General features: G+C 37.8%; 1 protein-coding gene across 1 annotated transcript in view; it reads right to left on the bottom strand.

The window, feature by feature from the left end:
• Nucleotides 1-12,300, bottom strand: part of VPS50 (VPS50 subunit of EARP/GARPII complex) — a 119,103-nt gene that overhangs the window by 23,062 nt on the left and 83,741 nt on the right. Inside the window, exons 19-20 of the mRNA XM_004602182.2 lie at nt 10,571-10,689; nt 9,526-9,632 (exon numbers count right to left, since the gene is read on the bottom strand). Coding sequence (XP_004602239.1) covers nt 9,526-9,632; nt 10,571-10,689 — 226 coding nt within the window. The remainder of the gene's footprint in view (nt 1-9,525; nt 9,633-10,570; nt 10,690-12,300) is intronic.

The raw sequence follows: 12,300 nt of genomic DNA on the forward strand, positions 1-12,300 counted from the left end.
GAAAAGGAGGTTCAGGAATATGAAAAATAGGAAAAATATAATATTAAAAAATAGAATACAGGAAACACTGTGTAGTGGAGAATCAATTTAAAGAAAACAAGAAGGAGCTGGAGAGATAGTGCAGGGGTTAAGACACTTGCTTTGCATGCATCTAGTCCCCATTCTATACCTTGTGCCACATATGATCCCCCAAGCCCTGGCAAGAGATGGGAGAAGTAAAAGTCATCAAAGAAATAGTAAAACTCAGTCACAGCTTAAGAAACATGAGCTTCAAGATGGAAAGAACTAACATACTTAGTGAAAAAAAAAATGCACACATAGACACATCAACGATTTTAAAACATCAAGGGAAAAAAATACCAACAATCTTCAGTGAAAAGAGAAAAAAATTTCACTTCAACAAACTGAATAGAATGGTAGAGGTTTTTTCATGTTGTGGGAAAAAAAATTTAAATCTATGGTTCTGTGCACAGTAAAACTGTTCTTCAGAGCAAATAAAGTTATATATGAATTGACAAGAATTCAAATATCTGTCATCATACTTTTCTGGTGAATTGCAACCAGGAAAAAGATAAATAGAAACAGACCAAGACATTTAAAGAAAAGTACTGAACAATAGAGATCAGGGTTAGAAATGAACAGGTCTGTAACTAAGTCCCTAAATACCAATTTTTATTCTGTTCTTTGAATAATATATCCAGGCTTTCAAATCTCCCATTATTTTCTTGTAACATGCTCTAAGGAATGATGCTTCTTGGACAAATACCATGTTGTATATACAGTTATCAGCTTAGTATTTTTTCACACCTGTTTCAAAATATAAATTCCAGTTAAAGAGACACACAGATATCTCTTTTTATAAGGAACATCACTTATTAATGAGACACTAGAAATAAAAACTTACAATGAGGTCCCACCTCACACCAGTGAGTCTGGCCTGTCTCCCCTCCCCCACCCACCCCCATACAAAATTATAAACAAGAGTTTTTGAGGATATGGGGATAAAAGTTGGTGAAATTTGTACAGCCACTATAAAAACGGCATGGATAGTCTTTGAGAAAATAAAATGAAAATTCTTAATGATCCAGCAAACCATACTCCTAGGCATATATATATCTGAAAGATACGAACACCTATGAGTTATTTTAGAAGTGTGCTTTATTTCAGTGTTTTGATGTTTTGATTTTTCATGTAGCTAACTTTTGACCTCCACTAACTTCCCCCTTTTGTCCCATATCAATGCATTTTACACTCTGTGGCCAGAGAATTCATTTTCAGAAGTCAAGCCTGCTTGTGTCTCTCTCCCCTTTTAAAATCCTGAGAGTTCAAGTTCAAGCTTCATAGAACAAAAGAGGCCTTCGAAATCTAGCTCTTGCTCACTTTTCTCCTACATCTTACCCTCCAGCATTTCCACATGCAGCAGCTCCACGCTGGTGTTCTTTTAAAATACCACGTTTTTACAATCTGCCTAGAATGTCTTTACTAACATACCTCATCTGTGAGAACTACTACTCTTTCCAATTCAGCTCGGGTATTAGCCCTCCAGCAAGTAAGTTAGCTGCTTTAGAATTTGCTATGCAATAAAGTAAATGATTACTTTTTTCCTCTCTGCTTCTTTTCTGCTAAGTTACACTAACAACACTACTAGGTCATTTCATTTCTTTTCCTTTGTATATTTCCCATTCAAAAGTTGGGCTCCCTAACAACACAAAATATGTACTCTGTGAGACTTGATTTCTAATAGCTACCAGAACGCTTGGAACTAAGTATAGGAGTGGGGTGGGGTGGGGTGGGGTGGGGAACTATTACTGTAGCACTGTATCACTGTCATCCAGTTCATTGATTTGCTCGAGTGGGCACCAGTAACGTCTCCATTGTGAGACTTGTTACTGTTTTTGGCATATCGAATACGCCATGAGTAGCTTGCCAGGCTCTGCCGGATAGGATACTCTCGGTAGCTTGCCGTGCTCTCTGACATGGACGGAGGAATTAAACCCAGTCCTCTACGTGCAAGGCAAATGCCCTACCAGCTGTGCTATCGCTTCACTGACTATTACACTGACAATAAATTACTACAATATGAACCAGAAAGACCAGTGTCTTAATTTAAAAATTAAAATATATTATTTCCTTATTGTAAAAAAAATTGAGATTATACCAGGTGAAAAATAGTATCTATCTAAGTAGATACTGTTCTTTGATTGTATCTCCAGCTTTGAAACTAGCAAAAACAAAAATTAAGGCGGAGAGGATTCACATATAGAAATATATTAGTAGAGGGCATATTTATATCAAAATAAAAACAAAATAAAATAAAAAAAAACAGGAGGAACATTGGTTTGCTCTGAGGAAGGAACCTTGGAAGTTGAGGTGGGTGTCTCTTAACACCTATGGATATTTTAACTTTCAGCCATTTTCATCATTACCTTTCCATTCAAAACTCTCAATGATAAAATAATATTAACGTCCCATCTGAAAGAGCGAATCGCTGAAGAAGCAAGTCTCCAATCTCTCATTTCTGTGTTTTCTTCAGAAACACACCTCCCGTCAGCTACACTGCTTGTGTCTCTAAATATTCCTCATATATATGTATGTTGGTTTCATGGTAAGTCTTGATGCATGTGCTAGCATGTATTTTAATCTTTTGCTGTGTGAGACTGATCTTTCCTGAAGCAGCCAAATAAGCTCTTTTTCAATATGTACAGAGTGAGCCTTTTCTTAGCCTGTGTCAGCAGAGGCCCACGAGGCTGAGAAGAAGCTCTGGTCCTTTCCCACACTCCTTCTCCTGTCCTCCTCTTTCTGGAGACGCCATCAGTAATTCTTCAAGTGACCTAGAAGGTAATTTGCATGGTCACAACTAAATACAAGCCCTTTCTATTCAAGACACTCTTCTTTTCACCTGAAAGATGATGGCAGCCTTCCGAGACCATCATGTGAAAACATCCCCCCTTTTTTCCAATCCCCAGATTCCCTTGCACGGGTCAGTAGCCCTCAATCACCTCACTTTCCTTGAGAATTTACAATCCCATAATTTTCTCCTGTGAACATGCTAAAATTTTGGCTTTTGCTCCTACTGATTTGCAGTTTCCTTTGTCCAGCCTCAGAAGAAATCAGAGGGATGGGGGACTTGCCCTGGTGCCTGCTGGCTAGCAGGTTAGCTCTTACAAGGATGGATTTGGGCCGCCTATCTTCTGCCCTCAGATCGAGAACATCAGCTCGAGGAAGAGCTGTCCCCTGAGGAGAGGCAATCTCAAATACCAGAATTATTTCACACACTCTTTAAAGTTTAGCTGCTTCTGTCTACAAGAAATTGTCAGGCTGACAGAATTTTCTCTGTTTGCAAGCAAGCATTCTGATTAGTCCTTTGCACTGGCTGTGGCAGGCTTGAAGCCTTTCTAACAGATTTAGGTACCACCTGGGGCTGGGAAGCCTCATTAACAATCTTTTGTTTAATCTCTCCTAATTATCTACCAAGTAAACACTACTTGAAAAAGACATTTTCAATATGCCTTTAGTGTTCTAAAATATGTCTCCCAACTACTGAATAATTAGTTCCTTCATCTTCCCAGGCACCAAAAAATTAATCTATTTTATTTACACAACTGTACCCCTTTGCTTTATAAGAAGGGGCATTACCTTTGCCAGTTTATAATCTTCAAACTCCTCTATGCAATAACAACAGGGGAGGGTATAGTGCTCTTATTAGCTGGAGACCCCTTAGTGAAAGATTCCAGAGAGTTCTGTTTTATGAATATGTACAAACTGAAGATAAAAACATCCCAGGGAGAGTGAAAGTAGTAGGCATAAAATCCTCTTGGGGAAATAATGGCAGTACCTAATCCCAGTTCTAAATGGGACAACATGAAAGTTCAATTAGCATACTAGATACTGTTTCCTAATTGCAACTCCAGTAAAAAATCTGGTGGCGGAATGTTGAAATTACAATGGCCAGAATGTCTGTCCATAGTAAGGTTGATTCAGTTTGCTCTCCTTTATAAAACTGACATATTAAAAAATTCTATGAATATGGCTCTTCTCAATTCCCATGAATCTTGTAAAAAAACATTTTCTACTTTGACGATCAATTTTTGGAGAGGAGGGGTTAATTTGAGTCAGAAAAGCTCAGGGTTTTCTCCTGGCTCCACTTGGGCTCAGAAATCACTCCGGTGGGGGCTGTGGGGGGGTAAAGGGGGGGGCAGTAACCCTATGTGATGGTCTGGGCTCCAACTTGGGTTGGTCATACAAAAGGCAAACATCTTTCCTGCTCTCCAATCTCTCTGCCTATCAATAATTTTTACATAGTAATTTTTTGTACTTTTTCCAGAACTTTGCACCAAAGGGCATCAATATCTACCATTATTATATCCCTTCCATAGATAATAAGAATGACCAGATACACTGTTTCTACATTTCCTTGTGATCACAAGAAAAAAAGATTTCTGCAGTAGGGTTGCATGTTATGTTTGCATTTAAGTAATAAAATCCAATTTGTCCTCCTCAATTTTGCTTTAGCTTTATATTTTATTCTACTGAATCGTCTTTTAGAGCAATATAATCATATAATTGCTAGTCCTTTTAAAACCAGATAAAGTAAAAAAATTCAATATAATTTATGGATTCAGGTCTGCTATTGAGGTATCTAATCCATTTTGGTTTGACTTTTGTGCATGGCATTATGAAGGGATCTGAGTTCATTTTTTTGCATATGACTGACCTGTTTTCCCAACACCATCTGTTGAAAAGCTTTTCCTTACTCCAATTCATACTTTTGGTTCCTTTGTCAAAGACTAAATATCCATATACCTGAGGATCTGTCTGGACTCTCAACTCTATTCCACTGCCCTGAGAATCTAATTACACTTTACACTACTATTCCATATCCCTAGGATTGCTTTGGCTATTCCGGGGGTTTTATTACTCCATATAACATTCAACAGTATTTGATAAATGTCTTTAAAAAATGTCACAGGTATTTTTATAAGGACTACATTGACTCTGCAGTGTTCTAGGAAAGACATAGACCATTTCATGACACTGAATTTTGAGGCATCTTCAATGGTTCAGTACCACTGGCAAGCAAATGGAAGCAAAGATAAACAAATGGGACTAAGTCAAACTAAGAATCTTCTGCTCCACAAAAAAAGAAACAAAAAAAGGACCAGAATAAAAAGACACTCCACATACTGGGAGAAAAAATATGTCCTCCACTCATCTGACAAAGGGACAATGTGTTAGGTATATGAAGCAGTGGTAGAACTTTATAAGAAAAAAAAAAACATCAAAAAATGAGAGGAAATAAATAGACACTTCCTTTAAAAAGAGAGATAGACAAAAGTTATATGAAAAACTTAACATCAGGGAAATACAAATCAAAATAACAATGAGATATCTCATACCATGAAACTGGCACAAATCCCAAAGACCCCCCTCCAAAAAAAAAAAACAATGCTGGCAGGGTGAGAATGTCAACTGGCTCAGTGTCTTTGGAAACAATATGGACATTTCTCAAAAAACTAAGCATTTAGCTTTCACATGATTCAGCAATTCCACTTCTTAGCATCTACCCCAAAAGCCAAAAAACACTAGAAAAAAACATTTACATTGTTATGTTCATTGCAGTATTATTCACAATTGCCAAAATCTAAAAGCAGTCCAGTGTACAAGGACAAGTGACTAGTTGAAGAAAACTATGGCACATATACACCAAGGAATACTACAGTGCTATAAGACAAGATGGAATCATGTAATTTGGTGTAACCTGTATGGGTCTAGAGAATATCATGCTAGTTAATTTAGATAGAAAAGGACATATACAGAATGGTCTCCCTAATATCTGAGACAAAAAGAAACCACAAATGCCCAAAGTAACAGAAACTATGGTTTCTGTAAAAAATATAAAAGTGCAAGTGCAGAAAGGGATGATGTGTGTGCGTGTGTGTGCACACGCATTTTTCACGGGCTCTCAGGACTGCTCTCTCTCTCTTTTCTCTCTTTCTCTTTCTCTCTCTCCACTCGCATTCGGTGCTCTTGAGCCACTGTGTATAGACAGGATCGGGATGGCTCCTCCTTGTGCTCTGCTTCTGTGTGTGCTGCTGTGTTCTCTTCTGTCTCTCTATCTCTGTCTGTCTCTGTAGTCTCTCCTCTGGTCTCTTCCAACCTCTCTCTGTCTCTGTCGTCTCTCCTCTGGTCTCTTCCAATCTCTTTTCTTCTGATCTCTCTCTCTCTAAAGCCCTTCTGCTTCTCTCTCTGGAGCCCCACTTGCTCTCACTTCTCACTTGCTTTGTGCTTTCTTTCCCCTGCTTCTGGCTCCAATGATTCTCTTTCGTTCTGTGTTCTGTCTGTGTCTTCTCTCTGCTTCTGTGTCTTCTCCCTGCTTCTGTGTCTTCTGTCTCTACTTCTCTTATACTCTTAGTTTATATAAAAATCACATAGGGTGGGAACACAAAGGTGGGTTGAACATTAACAAATCAACAAAGAGGGGTAAAAACACTCCTCCAGGAGACTAATGCAATCTCATCTAAGGAGATTACTCCAGATTACTAGGAGATCCACTCAAGGGCAGGATCCCATCCAAGGTGTGTCACTTTCTCCTTTCCTCAGCTAGTAACCCACTTAAATAGTTTTAGTAAATTTGCTTCAAATTTTTCTAGCAATGCCATTCTGTATGAGCACAGTAAGAGATATATCGAACTTAAAGTTTAGTTCTTTCTGAGGACATCTCACTATATATTCCAGACCACAGTCCTCAGACCAGATTAGTCTTCCTAATCCCAGCAGGGTCCTAGTCTCATCGTTACTTTTGGATCATGACAGCATTTGTGTATGACCATGCTCTCAACTTATAGTTGAATACTGTGGCACTTTAGCCTGGCCCAGTTTGATGCCAGGGTAGCTCACAGGTTGCCCTGGGTCCATTCCATCCCTCGCCGGGACTCTGCTTTTGGGGTGCTAGGAACTAAGGGCAACTGAGTTGAGAAAGCAGATGCCCAGGAGTAAATATTACTGGAGTCAATCAGCTCCCAGGTTACAAAGCATGATATTAACTGTCTTCCTGTGTCCATACAGAAAGAACATTGCTTTAAGGTAAACTAAGTTCCCTGCAGCAAGGCTAAAAGGACAAATCCAATGGTATCCTACAGGTCTCTAAAACAAAATTTAAAAAAATTAAAAGCAATACCAAAGGTGGTTAATGTAATGCTTTCCCTATTTTTTTGGCCTCCTGTGGAAGAATTATATATTCATATCTACTTCTTGAGAAATGCAGTATAGCTTTGAAGAGAAGTATACTTCTCTACCCCCATAGTCAAGCCTGATATGCTTTAGTAACATCTAAGAGGAAGCCAAGGGTTGAAGTAAAGTGACATCAGTGTGGAATCCTTATGAGTCAACATATTTTTAAGCTCTTGCTCTTCTCCCCATGGTTCAAAATGACAATCTATTTTCAGTCTCCACTTCAGAATGAAGATACTTAAAGCAGAAATATAATGATCAAGAGCAGTAAATATCACAATAAGCCTCTGTGGATGAGTCACTAATCTGCTAGGAAGGAGTGTGTGTGTGTGTATGTGTCTGTGTGTCTGTGTGTGTATCTGTGTGTCTGTGTGTGTCTGTGTGTGTGTTACTCAAGACAAACAAGCAAAAGATTACTTCATTAAACTACACCTCAAGCAGTATGTTCAGTCACTAAAACTTCAGTCACTAAATGAATCCAGAAAATCAAGGAGGGTAACAGGGATGAGGAAACAGCCATCAGAGAGGTTCACAGGAGGGAAGTGAATAGAGGGAATCTGAAGAATGAATTAGTGGGTTGTGAGTATGAGAAAAGACAGGACAGGACAGTTATGACCACAAGTCTACAAAGTGACCATACAGATTACTTTTTTTAAAAAAATTTTTTATTTTTGGGTTACACCCAGCTGTGCTCAGGGGTTACTCCTGGCTCTGCACTCAGGAATTACCCCTGGCAGTGCTCAGGGGACCATATGGGATGCTGAGAATCAAACCCAGATCGGGCACGTGCAAGGCAAATGCCTCACCCACTGTGCTATCACTCTAGTCCCGTGACCATACAGATTAAGAGAAGAAAGTTCATTTACTCTTTGATTTTTAAGGACAGAACTACGGGCAACTGATGCATCACAAAGATATAGACTTGGTTTACCATAAGGAAAATATTTCTACAAATTAGATCAGTCTAATCATAGAATGAGTAGTCTTGCAAACCAGCATGCTTCAATAATCATTAAACATAAAATATAAGCTAGATGTCCACACATCTTACAGGCTTTATAGAAAAAAATTCTATTTTATGGGAATTGAGATGAGATGATCTCTCAGAACCCTTCCAATATGATTATGGGTTTTTAAAATTTGTTTTGGAGCATTACCCAGTGGTGCTCGGGGATATTCCTGGCTCTGGACTCGAGAATTACTCCAGGCGGCACTGGAGGACCATATGGGATGCCAGAGATCAAACACATGTTGGCCACGTGCAAGGGAAGTAACTTACCTGTTGTACTGTACTCCACCTTTGCTTCTAATATGATTTTATATATTCCAGAAAAGTAACTAATGATGATATATGTTAAATTAGTAAAGAAGAACTCATTTCTCTGAAATAACTGACCATAAGATTTTTTAAATCTGCCATTTTTGTTATGAAAATGTACAACTTGTCTTTTCTCAATTGTTATTACTTCTCTATTATTCTCCCTTAAAAAAAAAGGACTTCCAAAGAACACTACCTACTTTATCGTATTCACTAATAAAATATAGAAATTTTCTTCAAAAACACAAACCACTTCATTGGAGCTAAAAGTAACCTATTTCATAGGCAATATGAAATTATCACCACGATAAACAGAATAGTGTCTCTATATAAAAAACACTAAGTTTTCAGAGAAAAAAAACTAGTTCGTATAAATGCCTTTACTAATAGAAGAAGACATATCTACAATTTATATAAAAATTGTGAGATATAAAGGCTGAGATAGCAAGACGTTGAAATAATTTTTTAAAATCCTTCAAAGAACATTTCTTCATGCTGTTTCCTCCAATAAAATCATCAATAAAGGTCTTATCTGTAATAAAAACAACACTTCCTATAGAGAGAATATTTGGTTTATAGAACCCTTGTGTCTGAAAATGCTAGACACTCACTTTTCACTCTGCCTTATCTGACAGGAAGATTGTGAAGATCAATGGAAACAATTAAGTACAAAAATACTGTGTAAATGTAAAACTGGTATTATCATGATCCTACATGCGTTTCTAACTCAGAGAATTTTTGTTACATTTCGATTAATAGGGATATTTTAGAAAAATTGGATGACACAAATACTAAGTAGTTAATAGGAAAAAACTAATAATAATATCAGTATTATACATTTTGAACAAATAAAGGCATTAATCTTACTCCTTCACTGAAGTGGACAATAGAATATAGAATAAAAACTGCAAGGAAAAATCAATTGGTAACAACACATAGACTAAATAATGTTTCCTTTTCTTTTTTAAGCTACTTACCAACAAGTCTTATTACATTCAGTGTTGTGTTTGTTAAGATGGGTGCATTCACTTTATTTAGACTGTAATCTGATTTCTTCCTGCTTTTCAGAGTTTCTCGTGAAACACTTAATATGGGAAAAAAAGAGTAGCAATTAGAGTTGTCAAAGTAGTAAATCAGGTTTTCAGCTTAGGCTATATTCTTCATTCACTAATCAGTTAAAGAAAATCCTATTATGTCTTGGTAGGAATATAGAGATTATCCTTCTGTCCATACATTACTTACAGTCCAGTAGGAAAGAACAATAAGCAAAATAAACCAGTAATATATTTCATTCTAAGACAGTCATTAAAAAAAGAAATCACACTTAAACATCTCCTCCCCAAAATTAGACATGTTATAGAAATTATGCATCAAACGTACAAAGCACACTGATTTCAAACTTATAAACAGAAAAAGAATTATTCCCAAGAATCTGAATTAAGGGGCTCAAGCACAGCTCCATGGCAAAAATGTCTGCTTTGCAAGTCAAGGCTCAGTGAGGCTGAGAGTTTAATCTCTAGCATCACCCCCACATGCCTCAATACGATCCCCAGGGGCTCTGCTTGGGATCCCTGGCAATGAAGTATATGATCTCTAGCTCACTATAATCAAGTGTGTGACCTACAGCAAGCATCTCTACCAAAATATGTGAGCAATATGGCCAAGTATATGTGGCCTCCTGTCATTGCAAAAATGGTAACAAAGGAAAGGGGAAAGGAAGCAGGGAGGGTGGCTATGAAATACTAGAAATTTGATAAAGTCAAGAAATATTTAAGGTGGGGCTGGAGTACTAGTACAGCGGGTACGGCATTTGCCTTGCACATGGCCAACCCAGGTATAATTCCCAGCATCCCATATGGTTCCCCAGCATCTCTGTGTGTGGCACATGCAGTGGTGGTGGCTGAACTCACAGCCTTGCACATGCAAAAGCTACTTTGTTTCTTCTTTAACTTTTAAAGGAAATCTTAAACTGTACAACCTCAAGTGCAAGTGCGAAATACCATACAATCTAAAAGCAATTACCTTTTCACAGGAGCATCTCCTGTCTGCTCATCCACATAATCTCGTTTTAGTTCCTCTGGAACATCACTATCACTGTCATATTCCTGATAGGCACTTTTCTCTTGTTCATCAGACTCGTACTAAAAAGAATAAAGTATGTTCAGCAAAGGATATAAAGAAACACTATTTATTAAAGGCATTACACTAAATACAAGTTTCTGATTTCCTAACAAGTAGCTTAGAGAAGATGGTTCTTAATAATGCAGCTTTAATTTTGTCACTGAGAAGTATTATCCTTGGGCCAGAGAGAGATCTCAAAGGGCTGGAATTCATGCGTTACACATGGGAGGCTCAGGTTTGATTCTCATCATTCCATGATTCTCCCAAATACCTGGGAACAACCCCTGAAAACCACTGAGTGTGCCCCCTAAAACAAAAACAAACATCATCTTTTTATTTTCTTTATAATTGTAATGCAACCAAGTCAAGGGAAAAAAAAGAGAAAATATATAAACGTAAGACCTATAAAAACTTATGCTTTTAAAAAACTAAGTTTTCATATGAAACAAATACAAGGATATAAAAAATAAACACCCTAGGTCTTAGAAAAGGGAAAGAGTGTGTATAGAATTGACTGGAAGATATCTTTTCTTCCAGGAGATATCATCATGTTTATGTCCAACAAGTTAGCTCACTACAAAAAGACTGAGTGACCAATTCTGGAACTCTATGAGCTACGTGCTAGGGATCAAACTCAGCCTCACACCTGCAATGCTAGTGATCTACCGCAGAGCCACATCCCTGTCCTCCTATTCTATCATTCAAAATTCTTAGTTCACTTTAGTAAGCACAAAACACATGTTGATATTCTAATTACTTATTATGTGATTTAAATCCCAGGGTAGTTTGGAAAATCAGACATAGCACCTAGGCATTACTGAGTGTGTGGGCAAAACAGTGGATTTGATTTTGAGAGGGAAAGGAAAGGATCTTCCTAACGTAACCATCATCTTTATGATACTCTAGCCTATGGCCAGCCTAAGAGTGGCAGCAAAAGAAGAAAGGACAGTTATCATTATCATTATCATTATCATTATTACTAGTGCCAATAAATATGATTAACATGACTACTGAGCAGGAGAGAAGGATTGTGCTAAGTGCTTCCAATGAGTCCTCCAAAATACTCCCACAAGACCATCCCTGCTAAGGGCAAACAATGTGGCCCTGTGACTTGTTTTTGTTCTTTCGCTCTAAAAAGCACCTTTCTGGGGGCTGGAGCGATAGCACAGCGGGTAGGGCATTTGCCTTGCACGTGGCTGACCCTGGTTTGATTCCCAGCATCCCATATGGTCCCCTGAGCACCACCAGGAGTAATTCCTGATTCCAAACCAGAAGTAACCCCTATGCATTGCCAGGTATGACCCAAGAGAGCAAAAAATAAACAAACAAATAAATAAAAAAGCACCTTTCTTCTGGTTAAATTAAGAGTCATTTAGAAAAACTTATTGTTCTCCCTTTGTGATTTCATACCATAGAATAATAACCACTAAGAACAGTGATAATGTGGTATCTGGTGCTCCTAAGCACAAGATTGTCATGTGCTTGAGGGCATGTGTTGCATAACCATGTTCAGACAGGAAGAACACTGCTATCTGCCATGTGTTCAATGGGATCAACATTATTTACAAGAGATGTCTTTGAGTACAAACAAACACACATAAACCAAGGTTTGGCATTGATTGGCTGAGAAA

This window comes from Sorex araneus, chromosome 1 (assembly GCF_027595985.1).
Source record: "Sorex araneus isolate mSorAra2 chromosome 1, mSorAra2.pri, whole genome shotgun sequence".
In the NCBI taxonomy this organism is placed as follows: domain Eukaryota; kingdom Metazoa; phylum Chordata; class Mammalia; order Eulipotyphla; family Soricidae; genus Sorex; species Sorex araneus.